The sequence below is a fragment of the Lottia gigantea genome (genome assembly GCF_000327385.1).
Source record: "Lottia gigantea unplaced genomic scaffold LOTGIsca_365, whole genome shotgun sequence".
Classification (NCBI taxonomy): Eukaryota; Metazoa; Mollusca; class Gastropoda; family Lottiidae; genus Lottia; species Lottia gigantea.
Genome location: NW_008709240.1, coordinates 31,654 through 45,915, shown reverse-complemented (window position 1 = coordinate 45,915; position 14,262 = coordinate 31,654). Strand labels below are relative to the sequence as shown.

Here is a 14,262-nt window from a genome sequence, read left to right as displayed (position 1 = left end):
AGGTGTTATAGTATAGAGACTGTAGGTGTTATAGTATAGAGACTGTAGTTGTTATAGTATAGAGACTGTAGGTGTTATAGTATAGAGACTGTAGGTGTTATAGTATAGAGACTGTAGGTGTTATAGTATAGAGACTGTAGGTGTTATAGTATAGAGACTGTAGGTGTTATAGTATAGAGACTGTAGGTGTTATAGTATGGAGACTGTAGGTGTTATAGTATAGAGACTGTAGGTGTTATAGTATAGAGACTGTAGGTGTTATAGTATATAGACTGTAGGTTTTATAGTATGGAGACTGAAGGTGTTACAGTATGGAGACTGTATGTGTTATTATAACAGCCAGGATCAAACACAGGTTACAATAAGGGGTAAACTAAATGGTATTGTTTAAATACTATTTAAGAAAGTCGTTTTAAGATTTAATTCTTATATCCTATGAGATGTTTTCTATCTGTTTATTATATACTTTAAAAACTGAATCATTTTTTTTTTTGCTCTTTACTGTTAATAATCGTAATGTCTCGTAAGTATTGTTTGGCTGGCTGACTACAGTATTTTATACTTTTGTAAATTGTTATATAATATCATGAATTTTATACGTTAATAAATAAATGAAATAAAAATTGTACATTAAAAAGACTATCAAGTCGGTAATGTCACACGTGAACTGTGGTTATACCAATGTTTATATTGGGATATTCTAAATATAAAAAATATTACAATGTCTTATCTTTTTATCGTAACCTATAGTAGAGCTACACAACAGCTTCTTGGGTTTTGCTATCCCATAATTCTTTAATTTATCAAGAAATGGGTTTTACGTGACACGTTTTTATTAGTTAAAATTACTACTTATGGGACAGGCCTTTAGTTGAAAATTATTTAGAGTTACCAGTGTCTATAACAGGGTTACCAGTGTCTATAACAGGGTTACAAATGTTTATAACAGGGTTACCAGTGACTATAACAGGGTTACCAGTGTCTATAACAGGGTTACCAGTGTTTATAACAGGGTTACCAGTGTCTATAACAGGGTTACCAGTGTTTATAACAGGGTTACCAGTGTCTATAACTGGGTTACCAGTGTTTATAACAGGGTTACCAGTGTTTATAACAGGGTAACCAGTATTTATAACAGGGTTACCAGTGCTTATAACAGGGTTACTAGTGTTTATAACAGGGTAACCAGTATTTATAACAGGGTAACCAGTATTTATAACAGGGTTACTAGTGTTTATAACAGGGTTACCAGTGTTTATAACAGGGTTACCAGTGTTTATAACAGGGTTACCAGTGTTTATAACAGGGTTACTAGTGTTTAGAACAGGGTTACCAGTGTTTTTAACAGGGTTACTAGTGTTTATAACAGGGTTACCAGTGTTTATAACAGGGTTACTAGTGTTTATAACAGGGTTACCAGTGTTTATAACAGGGTTACTAGTGTTTATAACAATGTTACCAGTGTTTATAACAGGGTTACCAGTGTCTATAACAGGGTTACCAGTGTTTATAACAGGGTTACCAGTGTTTATAACAGGGTTACTAGTGCTTATAACAGGGTTACTAGTATTTATAACAGGGTAACCAGTGTTTATAACTGGGTTACCAGTGTTTATAGCAGGGTTACCAGTGTTTATAACAGGGTTACCAGTGTTTATAACAGGGTTACTGGGGTTTAGAGAACTATGGTGTAAACCAGATAGTAACATCCTGGTACATTAACAACTAATAAGATTAAGAATATACTCGACTACTCTAGTAAAATAATTACGGCAATAATCTATTAGAATCTTACAATACGTGACTAGTTGACTATTTTACAGCTTTATCCTTCAACAGATTGAATTCTCTACTGTTTTATATTGATAGGATTTACCTGTATTAAGTGAATATATGAACTCTATAAGCTTCTATTCTGATTTTCTAGTCTTTGTTTGTGTATCAGGGACACTGTTTATTCCAGTTTCTGAAAGCTATTTTGAAAGTTGTCTGCTGGTACGGGACAGAAAACCTGTCATTCAAGGAAGAGATTCAAAATGGCTGTAAACTATGTTCGTTTGTGTTATTTTCATGTAAGAACCATACGTAGTTTTCTATTTTTGGGTTTGTATGAGTTGATAAAAGCTCAAGGCGTAGGTCACCAAACCCTATCATAACATCTCGACATCACAAGCTGTCTTCATAACATCTCGAGTTTTGCGTGAGAAAAACAATTGAAGTCAAGTGATCCTTTGTTCAACGAAATGACAAGTAAAAATACTGCAAATTGATTCGTTTGAAGGGTTATTTTGATGGTTTTGCTCTGATAGTTTTGAAGTTTTATTAACCAGGCTGATAGTTGTGATGTTCGCTGTAATTTTCACGTTCGCATCATTCTTCTGCTAGCTGAGGGGTAAAATAGAACCAATGGATCAACTTGATGTACAATTACAGCGCTAATTATATTAAATATTAATTATGGGCTATATTGCTTATATTACATCAATATTGTAGCCATGTTTTCTAATTGATGAGTTTATACTGAAAGAAAGATAAAACAGTCTATAAGATATTAAGTTACAGCTGATAACAGGTTTGTATTTTATAAGAATGAACAATGTGACTCTTATCATATAGAAAAGTGGACTATTGTGCTGTGCTGTGTCTTAATTACTTTAAGATTGTGTCATCTATTATCCAGTCAGGCCAGTAACTAACATACAAATATAGAACAAATGCCCAATTGAAGATTAAATCAGTCTCTATCAGTTTTTGCTCACCCATGCAAATTCGGCCATCCCTCTTGGCACATTCAGTATAAATTCATCAATTAAATCATGGCTTCAATTTTTTGATAAATTTAAACGTCCGTTTATTTTTTACAGAATGATTCTATGATATTCACGTCTCAGAATTGAAGGTTTTGAGTATAACACAGTTCAGAGCTTTATACAAACCTGTTTTTTGTGGGCAAGAAAAATTCTTGAAAGCTGAACATTAGAACATTAGAACTAGTAATATTTTTTATATATCATATTGACTTAGACTCGGTTATTGATCAAACAGGAAATTATTCAGATAATCATAGAATTAAACACGCATTAAAACAAAATTAAAAGGAAAAATATCACGAGTTAAAATTTGGTTTATCGATTTGTTTTAAGTGATGCTGTCATCGAAATATATATTCCAAATACTAACGATCCGAACCACAAAACGAAACCCGAAATTCAAACAACATATCGGCAAAACAAAAATGTAGCCCATTCAGTAAATTTGGAAAGTGTTTCTGTGATGGTGAATGTATGTTATTGAGCGTTATGAAACTGTTAATTAGGACGTTTTGAATCTTTGTTTATATCTAATCAGAAAAAACCACTTTCTTGTCGTTAATAAAATAATGTATGGTATATTATATTTTTGTATGTTAAATAGTGAGTGAACATGGCATCGAATTTTCACTTCGCAAGAGGTTACGTTAGTTGTTGGTGTCAGATTTGAAAGTAAACAAAATGCAATAGAATTTTAACTCCTTATTTTCTGCATGTCAATGGGCCATCGAATAACGTCATATATCTTGCATTTATTTTGACAGTGAAATTTCCTGACAGTTCGTCGATTTCCAGATAATCTTTAACATGACTTGTTCCCATCGTAACGACATGTGTAACATAGTTCTATTTTTGTATAGGTCAAATTTATGTTAATGGTGTAAGTCCACCTTTTTGATTTAGTCCAATGGATTATTCCCCTTCCTATTTTCACTTTCTCTAAACATGTACTCAGAAGCCTAGAATATTCTTTTCTTCATCAGTTATGTAATATTCACCACGGTGTAAGTTTAAATTGGTTTATTTCAGTAAATTTATTATTTCTATTCACACCTTTAATTATTAAACAGCATGTCAATTCTCCCAAAGTCTGATATTAACAATTTTTGCTTAATTTTATATTTTATATTTCCTTGAAAGTTGTAACGATCACTTACTATTTTCATTGCAGCTTTTACAGCGATCTTATTGGTATAACATTGTCCTTCATCATCACAATGTCAAACTATTACGAACTTCGTATTTATATCTTATATCCACCCTTCTTGTATCATGGAATGCAACCTTTTGATTGGATTGTACGCTAGTAAATACAGCCAACAAGAGCTGTCGACAAAAAAGGTGTAATAATTATGGTTTCGTGTTTACGGACTTTCAGTCGAGGCCTCTGATTGGCTGTATTCGCTAGCGCACGATTCATTTACAAACTTTAATTATACCAGAGCAGTAGTTAGTGATAGTCTGACATTTTTTTATCAATTGAAATAAGCAATCAATTAACAAATTATGAATTAATTAAACAAAAACACGTTTTTAGATTGTCATCATCAGTTTACACAAAAAGCTCCATGGATTTAATGGTTATTGTCTTAAACATTGGCATTTCTATAAATCAATAAGAGGAGGTGTCGAGTAGAGACCAAAGTATTGTCAAGGGGGTTCACGGCACTTAAGAACTCAGTAATAAAATAATTTGAACTGGGGAGGAGAGGAGGGTGCAATGCTGAGACATTCCAATACTACAATAGGGCAGATAAGCGTGACGTTCAACGTTAACTCGGTTTATTTACCCAATACTAATATAGGACAAGTAAGAGCCACATTAAATATTCAGTTTCAGTGTTAAACAATAAGACCAAAGTTGTGAAATATTTCACCATTCTTCGTCGTTACGAATCACTTTAAAGTCGCGGTAGATCTTGGGTAAGTCTAATAGTATAATTGCACCCAATAACATCAGAATAAACACAACACCAATCGTTCCTATTCCAGTTGAACTGTATCGAGAGTCTCGCGCACTGATCTTTTTCCGGACGCTTTTCGATACTTTCTGCTTGTCCACGAATAATTTCTCCTGAATACTCGAGATAATTTGATCAGTTTCAGTTGAGTTTAATTTCACTTTAGAGCATCCACATCGACATAAACGTTTAGGATGAGAAGACACGTTCATTGACCTACTGTCGTCACTCCCGGGTGGGTGTTTGGGCGTCTCCATCACTTCTGATGCATATATTATAGTAGTCGCCACATCCACAGAGGAACCGGTCGAGCTGTATTCGACGAAAGAGCTTAATATTTCACTGGTATAAGAAAAACTCGTTTCGAAGTTCACACTAGATTCCACGGTAAAGCCACTAAAACTGGACCAGCTAGTTATAAGGGAATCCTCAGGAACAGAAATGAAATCCATGACAGTTGTCGAGTCTGAGAGAATCGAGCTAGGCTCTGTTGTGTCTCCCTCATAGGAACTAGACCACAAGTTAGTCGTCGGCTCTAATTCCATTGAGCTCACTGTATTTTCTGTTGCAGCAGAACTTTTTTCAAAGACGCTGGAATCTTCTTGCTTAGACATGCTTGAAACTGTAGAACTTTCTGGGGCTTTCTCCACCTTTTTCTAAAAAATAAAACACCCTTAATTAACTTAATTCAGAAACAAAAGAATATCATACGAAACGAAACCTACTGAAATTTGACAAGTAGAGATCTTCAGACAATTGATCTATTGCAGCCTGTATCTCTACTGAAGTTTGACAAGTAGAGATCTTCAGACAACTGATCTATTTCAGCCTGCGTCCCTACTGAAGTTTGACAAGTAGAGATCTTCAGACAACTGATCTATTTCAGCCTGTATCCCTACTGAAGTTTGACAAGTAGAGATCTTCAGACAACTGATCTATTGCAGCCTGTATCCGTACTGGGTCTCTACTGAAGTGTGATATTAAAGATTGGCCTTTGGGATAATGGAATGCCACCAAGTAACTTCATGTTGTCACCTTCACAATGTCAAGTCATTACAAACTTCATCTTATACCTTTACTCATCTTCACAATGTCAAGTCATTACAAACTTCATCTTATACCATCTTCACAATGTCAAGTTATTACACACTTCATCTTATACCTTTACTCATCTTCACAATGTCAAGTCATTACACACTTCATCTTATACCTTTACTCATCTTCACAATGTCAAGTCATTACAAACTTCATCTTACACCTTTACTCATCTTCACAATGTCAAGTTATTACAAACTTCATCTTATACCTTTACTCATCTTCACAATGTCAAGTTATTACAAACTTCATCTTACACCTTTACTCATCTTCACAATGTCAAACTATTACAAACCTCATCTTATAACTTTACTCATCTTCACAATGTCAAGCTATTACACACTTCATCTTATACCTTTATTCACCTTCACAATGTCAAGTCATTACAAACTTCATCTTATACCTTTACTCATCTTCACAATGTCAAACTATTACACACTTCATCTTATACCTTTACTCATCTTCACAATGTCAAACTATTATACACTTCATCTTATACCTTTACTCATCTTCACAATGTCAAATTATTACACACTTCATCTTATACCTTTACTCATCTTCACAATGTCAAGTTATAACACACTTCATCTTATACCTTTACTCATCTTCACAATGTCAAACTATTACAAACTTCATCTTATACCTTTACTCATCTTCACAATGTCAAACTATTATACACTTCATCTTATACCTTTACTCATCTTCACAATGTCAAGTCATTACAAACTTCATCTTATACCATCTTCACAATGTCAAGTTATTATACACTTCATCTTATACCTTTACTCATCTTCACAATGTCAAGTTATAACAAACTTCATCTTATACCTTTACTCATCTTTACAATGTCAAGTTATAACAAACTTCATCTTATACCTTTACTCATCTTTACAATGTCAAACTATTATACACTTCATCTTATACCTTTACTCATCTTCACAATGTCAAACTATTATACACTTCATCTTATACCTTTACTCATCTTCACAATGTCAAGTTATTACAAACTACATCTTATACCTTTACTCATCTTCACAATGTCAAACTATTACACACTTCATCTTATACCTTTACTCATCTTCACAATGTCAAGTCATTACACACTTCATCTTATACCTTTACTCATCTTCACAATGTCAAGTTATAACAAACTTCATCTTATACCTTTACTCATCTTCACAATGTCAAGTTATTATACACTTCATCTTATACCTTTACTCATCTTCACAATGTCAAACTATTACAAACTTCATCTTATACCTTTACTCATCTTCACAATGTCAAGTTATTATACACTTCATCTTATACCTTTACTCATCTTCACAATGTCAAGTTATTACTATCTTCATCTTATACCTTTACTCATCTTCACAATGTCAAGTTATTACAAATTTCATCTTATACCTTGACTGCAATAACTACGTTTCTTGTATTTTGACTTTTGTAAATGTAGCAATCTGATTGTATTGTTCGCTAGCGAGTACAGCCAATCAGAGGCATCGACAGAAAGTCTGTAAACTTGTATGCTACCTTTAGTACTCTCTGAGTAAACGCAGGCTGATCACCAGGGGTTAGGTATTACGGTCACGTGTTACAGTATGTAATAATAATATCAGACAATCTAATAAAGGTCATCGATAACATCTGAAATCAACTAATCAATCAATCATAGGACATTTTAATTATATCTTATTAACCAGATTGGTTTTCAATTTTTATTTTTCTTATTTTATTATTATTAACAGATGCCTAAAAATAAAGAAAAGAAAATCATTTTTTATAAACTTAATATTGTTTTCAAGAACCCAATTACACTGAAAAACTAGACGAGGCTTGTAATGACGACGATGTTATGGACGAGAACCCAATATACGTGTGTTTTGAAGTCCTGAGTATAATCCTCGTGGAATTTTTAATGAAGAATATTATTAGTATATTACATACATAATTAGTTGGTCAATTAAAAACAAGTTGTATTTAGACAGTAATTGTTGGGTTTCACTAAAGCTTTGATATATAACTGTTTACTTACCGGGTCTAGATCCACACCAGCTACCGTACAGTGTGTCTCGACCCCAACACGACCATAAACATACGCTCCAAACGTTACATTATCAAACTGGGTGGTCAGGAGGTTTATGGACTCGGTAACTTCAAAATAACCCCCGACTAGAGACGAAGCCTTCACTTGTTTCCAAACCACATTGGTTACAGATTGTCCATTCAAGAGTAACCCACCCTTGGCAGAGTCTTCAATGACTACGATGAAGTAATTATTATAAATTTTCAGAGCGAAGTAGAAATATCGAGATTGCCATTGCTCTGTGGGTACGATCACCACCAGGCAGGGGTCAGTATTTCCCAGTTTGGTACTCAGGGACAGGAAGTCCATGACCATGACGGGGTTATTGCTCTTGACCGTAAAATATTCATCCTGCGGTTCACTGATTTCCACCCACTCCCCGGGCTTGTCTAGTTTATGTTCTGTTTCCTCGTTGATTTTGAAGACCGTTCCTTCCATAGTGGCCACAACCCGGAACAGAAGGTCTGTTGTTACGTTTTGATCCGGGGTCGGCACCACCGTAAACGAACGTCCCAATGACTTTACTGGAATAAGTTGCTCTGCTAAATGATCCCTGGAGTTCTTTCCTAAACTTGTCTTCACGTTACCACTAAACATTGCAAAAGGTTTGTCTCCGATCACTTGCGTTCCGGTTAAATCGTGCACGGATTGTATTTGATAAGCCTGATACTTTTCAAGGCTCAGTTCGATTGTTTGTCCGTTTTTGTACGTTTTAGCTTCGATAGTCACTGACTGTGATATGTTTGGATATGATGGAATATGTATCTTAATGTTTGTATCATTCTCGATAGCCACCATGGCAAATTGACAAGCTGTAAAACAATCCCCAGACTTCGAAGCAAAAGATACAGCAAAATATTCTGTGCCAAGATTCGGAGTTGAAAAGGCCAGAAACGAATCGGAGGAAGGTTTTTCTTTGTTAAGTCCGATGACAGTCAAAGGCTGCGTCGATTCGACCACGAAAGTATTTAATTGAAGTCCAGTATCTTTAAGTTTTAATGACGAATCATAATCAAAATGGCTGCCACTGGGACCGGAGATTTTGAAGTCTGTCTTGTTGCCATGGAGTAACGGGGTGTACACGTATCCTGTACAGACTGTGTTTTGGGCTGTTCCAATAAACAGGTTGATACTTCCCACCTTGCTTTGATTATCATTTTCTTCGTTTTCCATAAAAACCATAACATAGGAATAGTTGAGACATTCTGAAAATACAAAATTTCAAAGAGCTTCATATCGTCCGGGATGTTTTTCAAAATAAACAATTTACAGAAAAAAGGGATTTAAACTGATGTTTCTTTTATCTTAATATAATAGAGAATAAGTTTAATATTTATTTACAAATTTATCAAATTTTATCCAATCAAAAGGCTTTCTTTTGCCATTTTCCGGTGTTGACTTGGTTTTTGAATATCTGCACATAGTCTTCAGAACTACTAGATCTGCACTAAAAATCGCATAATCCCTTTAAATATAGAAATATGCCTACTTTACTTTCTATTTCTCTATACATGTAATTATCCTTTTCTATATATGGCTCTTCTTTTCTTGAAACACTGCCTAATTTTAGGTATTTCTGAAGAAATAGTGCGTGGTCAAGCAGTTTTAGTATTTCTGAAGATTATTTACATATTCAAGACTCAAATCAACCCCCACAAATGGCGAATCATTCCATTCAAGAATAATTTTACATGGATAACAATAACAATAATAATAATAATAATAATCTCTTTATTTTAGATGGGTGAGAATTAGACCCAATACACACAGACATGGTCCTGTCTTTCAAACTTGGTAGGTTCTTGAGGATCCTGTCTACCAGCTGATCCTTCGTCGAACCCTTTCATGAATAATTTTACTAGGATAGCAGCTGGTTCGGCTGGAATAATGTAGAAAGGACAATATTTCAGGGTTACACCGAGTGAATAATATCTCCGAAATAAAAACATAATGACCAACCTGTGAGTAAAATGCAATAAATCCAAATCAAATAAAACAACAACCAACACATTTTAACTGTCAGTTTCTATAACAACCAACACATTTTAACTGTCAGTTTCTATAACAACCAACACATTTTAACTTTCAGTTTCTATAACAACCAACACATTTTAACTGTCAGTTTCTATAACAACCAACACATTTTAACTGATAGTTTCTATAGCAACCAACACATTTTAACTGTCAGTTTCTATAACAACCAACACATTTTAACTGTCAATTTCTATAACAACCAGCACATTTTAACTGTCAATTTCTATAACAACCAGCACATTTTAACTGTCAGTTTCTATAACAACCAACACATTTTAACTGTCAGTTTCTATAACAACCAACACATTTTAACTGTCAGTTTCTATAACAACCAACACATTTTAACTGTCAGTTTCTATAACAACCAACACATATTAACTGTCAGTTTCTATAACAACCAACACATTTTAACTGTCAATTTCTATAACAACCAGCACATTTTAACTGTCAGTTTCTATAACAACCAACACATTTTAACTGTCAGTTTCTATAACAACCAACACATTTTAACTGTCAGTTTCTATAACAACCAACACATTTTAACTGTCAGTTTCTATAACAACAAACACATTTTAACTGTCAGTTTCTATAACAACCAAGACATTTTAACAGTCGATTTCTATAACAACCAGGACATTTTAACCGTCGATTTCTATAACAACCAAGACTGTTCATTTTACAGGATCCAAATACTGTTTTAATGAATAAGTGAGGTAATTTCGATAGAATAAAGTATACAAGCACTTTAGTATGTAGAGTTGTTCAGTGTCTGTGCCACCTGAATACCAATTATCTCAGCTAAACAGCTTAACACCGACCACAAAACACTAATACACAATTCTTTTTTCTTAAATCAAGAGACGAACAGTAAGGCTTAACATTCCTTTTCATATTAAGATCACGTAGTTGTTCATTTTTAATGCTCAGTTCCCAATGCCACCGTCTTTGTCTCTATGATCAAGACTTCAAATAACAGCTAATAAATGAAAGTATCTAATCAATTGACATTCGGAATGTCTGATTAGTTTATGAATAATCCTGTAGGTTTAAAAACAGAATAAAAATAGAGATAAATTACAGGTTTTCTGTTTTATGACAGTGTTGGGACTTTAAATTTTATATCAATAATGAAACTTGATCGTTTCTTTCTCTTTTAGATATCAAGTGTCTTCTCTCAGTCTACCCATCAAGTTTGTCTTTCAACCTTTCATCCTTCACTACTTGACAATAAAAAAAATACCAGTTCTTTCAAATAGGTCTCTATTCCATCCAATTACTGCCTGATACAGATAATGAAACAATGAAAAACTAAAATACTGTCTACTGACTGACTCTATCCAATATAACTATTTACCATCCTTTTAAACCAACCTAAACCTTCATAAAACATTCAGATGATAACTTTGTGGTGTTTTTTCTGAATCCAAAAGTTTCCACCAAGGACTGAAATTACGCACTTAGTTCTGCTGAAATATTCATGAGATACATAAGACTATACATGTAGTATAATATACTTATAGTATTCATAATCTTTGTCAGACTTTAACGTGGCTTTAACAGAAGCAATTTAGATAGTCACATTAATCAATTCATACAGAAAAAAAGTTACCACAAATCTGACGAATCGAAAAAAAAACAATTTGTCGCAAAATCACTTCATCCAGTATTATGTTTCCAGTTGATTTAAATTTAAAACCTCCAGTCAGAATGAAATCTCAGAGGTTAAATGAAACACACGAATCCGATTGTTTCTTCATCCCTAGATTCCCAACATTATAATGGTTTGTAGTATATCGAAATCAATCAATATTTTATTATCATTTTAGAAAAAAATCTCATTCACTTGCAATCATCATCCCATGAACACAATTACGACAAGTTTATGATGAGTAGTATTTAAAGGAATTGTAAAGAAGTTTCTAAATTATTCAGGTGATTAGGGAACACTGATATCATCAATTTACATCATTCCATTTTCAATTAGACGTCTGTGGTTCCTGCAATTCCGCTAAAACTAAGCGTTTTATGACGTCACTAATCACAAAGTCCTAATGTATCAAAGCATATTTGTCCGATTGGTGACATCAGAAAATACTTCGTTTTAGTGGAATTGCAGGAACCACAGACGTCTGATTGAAAATTGGAAAGGAACAAATTGATGCTGTCAGTGCCTCTGATACACAATTTTTTTTTTTTAAAAAAAACCTCTTTGAATATCAGTGGCAGGGAAATGAAATGACTTTTACTCTTAAAAACTTGTGTTTGTGTTACCTTGTCGTATCGTACCGTAGCCTGTCGTGTCGTACCGTACCTTGTCATATCGTAGCTTGTCGTGCCGCACCTTGTGTCATACCTTGTCATGTCATATCGTAGATTGTCGTGCCACACCTTGTAGTGTCGTACCTTGTCATGTCATACCGTAGCTTGTCGTGCCAAACCTTGTCGTGTCATACCTTGCCATGTCATACCGTAGCTTGTCGTGCCACACCTTGTCGTGTCGTAACTTGTCATGACATATCGTAGCTTGTCGTGCCACACCTTGTCGTGTCGTACCTTGTCATGTCATACCGCAGCTTGTCGTGCCACACCTTGTCGTGTCGTACCTTGTCATGTCATATCGTAGCTTGTAGTGCCACACCTTGTCGTGTCGTACCTTGTCATATCGTAGCTTGTCGTGCCACACTTTGTTGTGTCGTACCTTGTCATGTCATACCGTAGCTTGAAGTGCCACACCTTGTCGTGTCATACCTTGTCATGCCATACCGTAGCTTGTCGTGCCAAACCTTGTCGTGTCGTACCTTGTCATGTCATATCGTAGCTTGTCGTGCCACACCTTGTCGTGTCGTATCTTGTCATGTCATACCGTAGCTTGTCGTGCCACACCCTGTCGTGTCGTACCTTGTCATGTCATATGGTAGCTTGTTGTGCCACACCTTGTCGTGTCGTACCTTGTCATAGCGTAGCTTGTCGTGCAACACCTTGTCGTGTCGTACCTTGTCATGTCATACCGTATCTTGTCATGCCACACCTTGTCGTGTCGTACCTTGTCATATCGTAGCTTGTCGTGCCACACCTTGTCGTGTCGTACCTTGTCATGTCATATCGTAGCTTGTCGTGCCGCACTTTGTCGTGTCGTACCTTGTCATGTCATACCGTAGCTTGTCGTGCCACACCTTGTCGTGTCGTACCTTGTCATGTCATATCGTAGCTTGTCGTGCCGCACCTTGTCGTGTCGTACCTTGTCATGTCATACTGTAGCTTGTCGTGCCACACCTTGTCGTGTCGTACCTTGTCATGTCATATCGTAGCTTGTCGTTCCGCACCTTGTCGTGTCGTACCTTGTCATGTCATACCGTAGCTTGTCGTTCCACACCTTGTCGTGCCACACCTTGTCGTGTCGTACCTTATCGTGTCGTGCCATATCGTACCTTGTCATGTCGTACCTTGTCGTGTCATACCTTATCATGTCATATCGTAGCTTGTCGTGCCACACGTTGTCGTGTCGTACCTTGTCATGTCATACCGTAGCTTGTCGTGCCACACCTTGTCGTGTCGTACCTTGTCATGTCATACCGTAGCTTGTCGTGCCACACCTTGTCGTGTCGTACCTTGTCATGTCATACAGTAGCTTGTCGTGCCGCACCTTGTCGTGTCGTACCTTGTCATGTCATATCGTAGCTTGTCGTACCGCACCTTGTCGTGTTGTACCTTGTCATGTCATACCGGAGCTTGTCGTGCCGCACCTTGTCGTACCGTACCTTGTCATATCGTTGCTTGTCGTGCCGCACCTTGTCGTGTCGTACCTTATCGTGTCGTGCCATATCGTACTTTGTCATGTCGTACCTTGTCGTGTCGTACCTTATCATGTCGTAGCTTGTCGTGCCACACCTTGTCGTGTCGTACCTTGTCATGTCATACCGTAGCTTGTCGTGCCGCACCTTGTCGTGTCGTACCTTGTCATGTCATATCGTAGCTTGTCGTACCGCACCTTGTCGTGTCGTACCTTGTCATGTCATACCGTAGCTTGTCGTGCCGCATCTTGTCGTACCGTACCTTGTCATATCTTTGCTTGTCGTGCCGCACCTTGTCGTGTCGTACCTTATCATGTCGTAGCTTGTCGTCTCGTACCTTGTCGTGTCGTACCTTATCGTGTCGTGCCATATCGTACCTTATCATGTCGTAGATTGTCGTGTCGTACCTTGTCATATCGTAGCTTGTCGTACCTTATCGTGTCGTGTCATATCGTACCTTGTCATGTCGTACCTTGTCGTGTCGTACC

At 36.0% G+C, this 14,262-nt stretch overlaps 3 protein-coding genes across 3 annotated transcripts; 1 reads left to right on the top strand and 2 right to left on the bottom strand.

The window, feature by feature from the left end:
- Positions 1–1,082: 1,082 nt before the first annotated feature.
- On the bottom strand, positions 1,083–1,598 carry LOTGIDRAFT_87751 (hypothetical protein; the record flags this gene model as incomplete). The annotated part of the gene is made up of 1 exon (XM_009058961.1): positions 1,083–1,598. A coding segment is annotated over one exon (516 nt), but the record flags the coding sequence as incomplete, so codon positions are not given.
- Positions 1,599–5,796: 4,198 nt separating this feature from the next.
- Positions 5,797–6,444, top strand: LOTGIDRAFT_145652 (hypothetical protein; the record flags this gene model as incomplete). Its single annotated transcript, XM_009058960.1, has 1 exon — positions 5,797–6,444. The coding sequence occupies one exon, from the start codon at positions 5,797–5,799 to the stop codon at positions 6,442–6,444; it is 648 nt and encodes a 215-aa protein (XP_009057208.1).
- Positions 6,445–8,339: 1,895 nt separating this feature from the next.
- LOTGIDRAFT_145669 (hypothetical protein) lies at positions 8,340–8,546 on the bottom strand (the record flags this gene model as incomplete). Its single annotated transcript, XM_009058959.1, has 1 exon — positions 8,340–8,546. A coding segment is annotated over one exon (207 nt), but the record flags the coding sequence as incomplete, so codon positions are not given.
- Between the last annotated feature and the right edge of the window lie 5,716 nt (positions 8,547–14,262).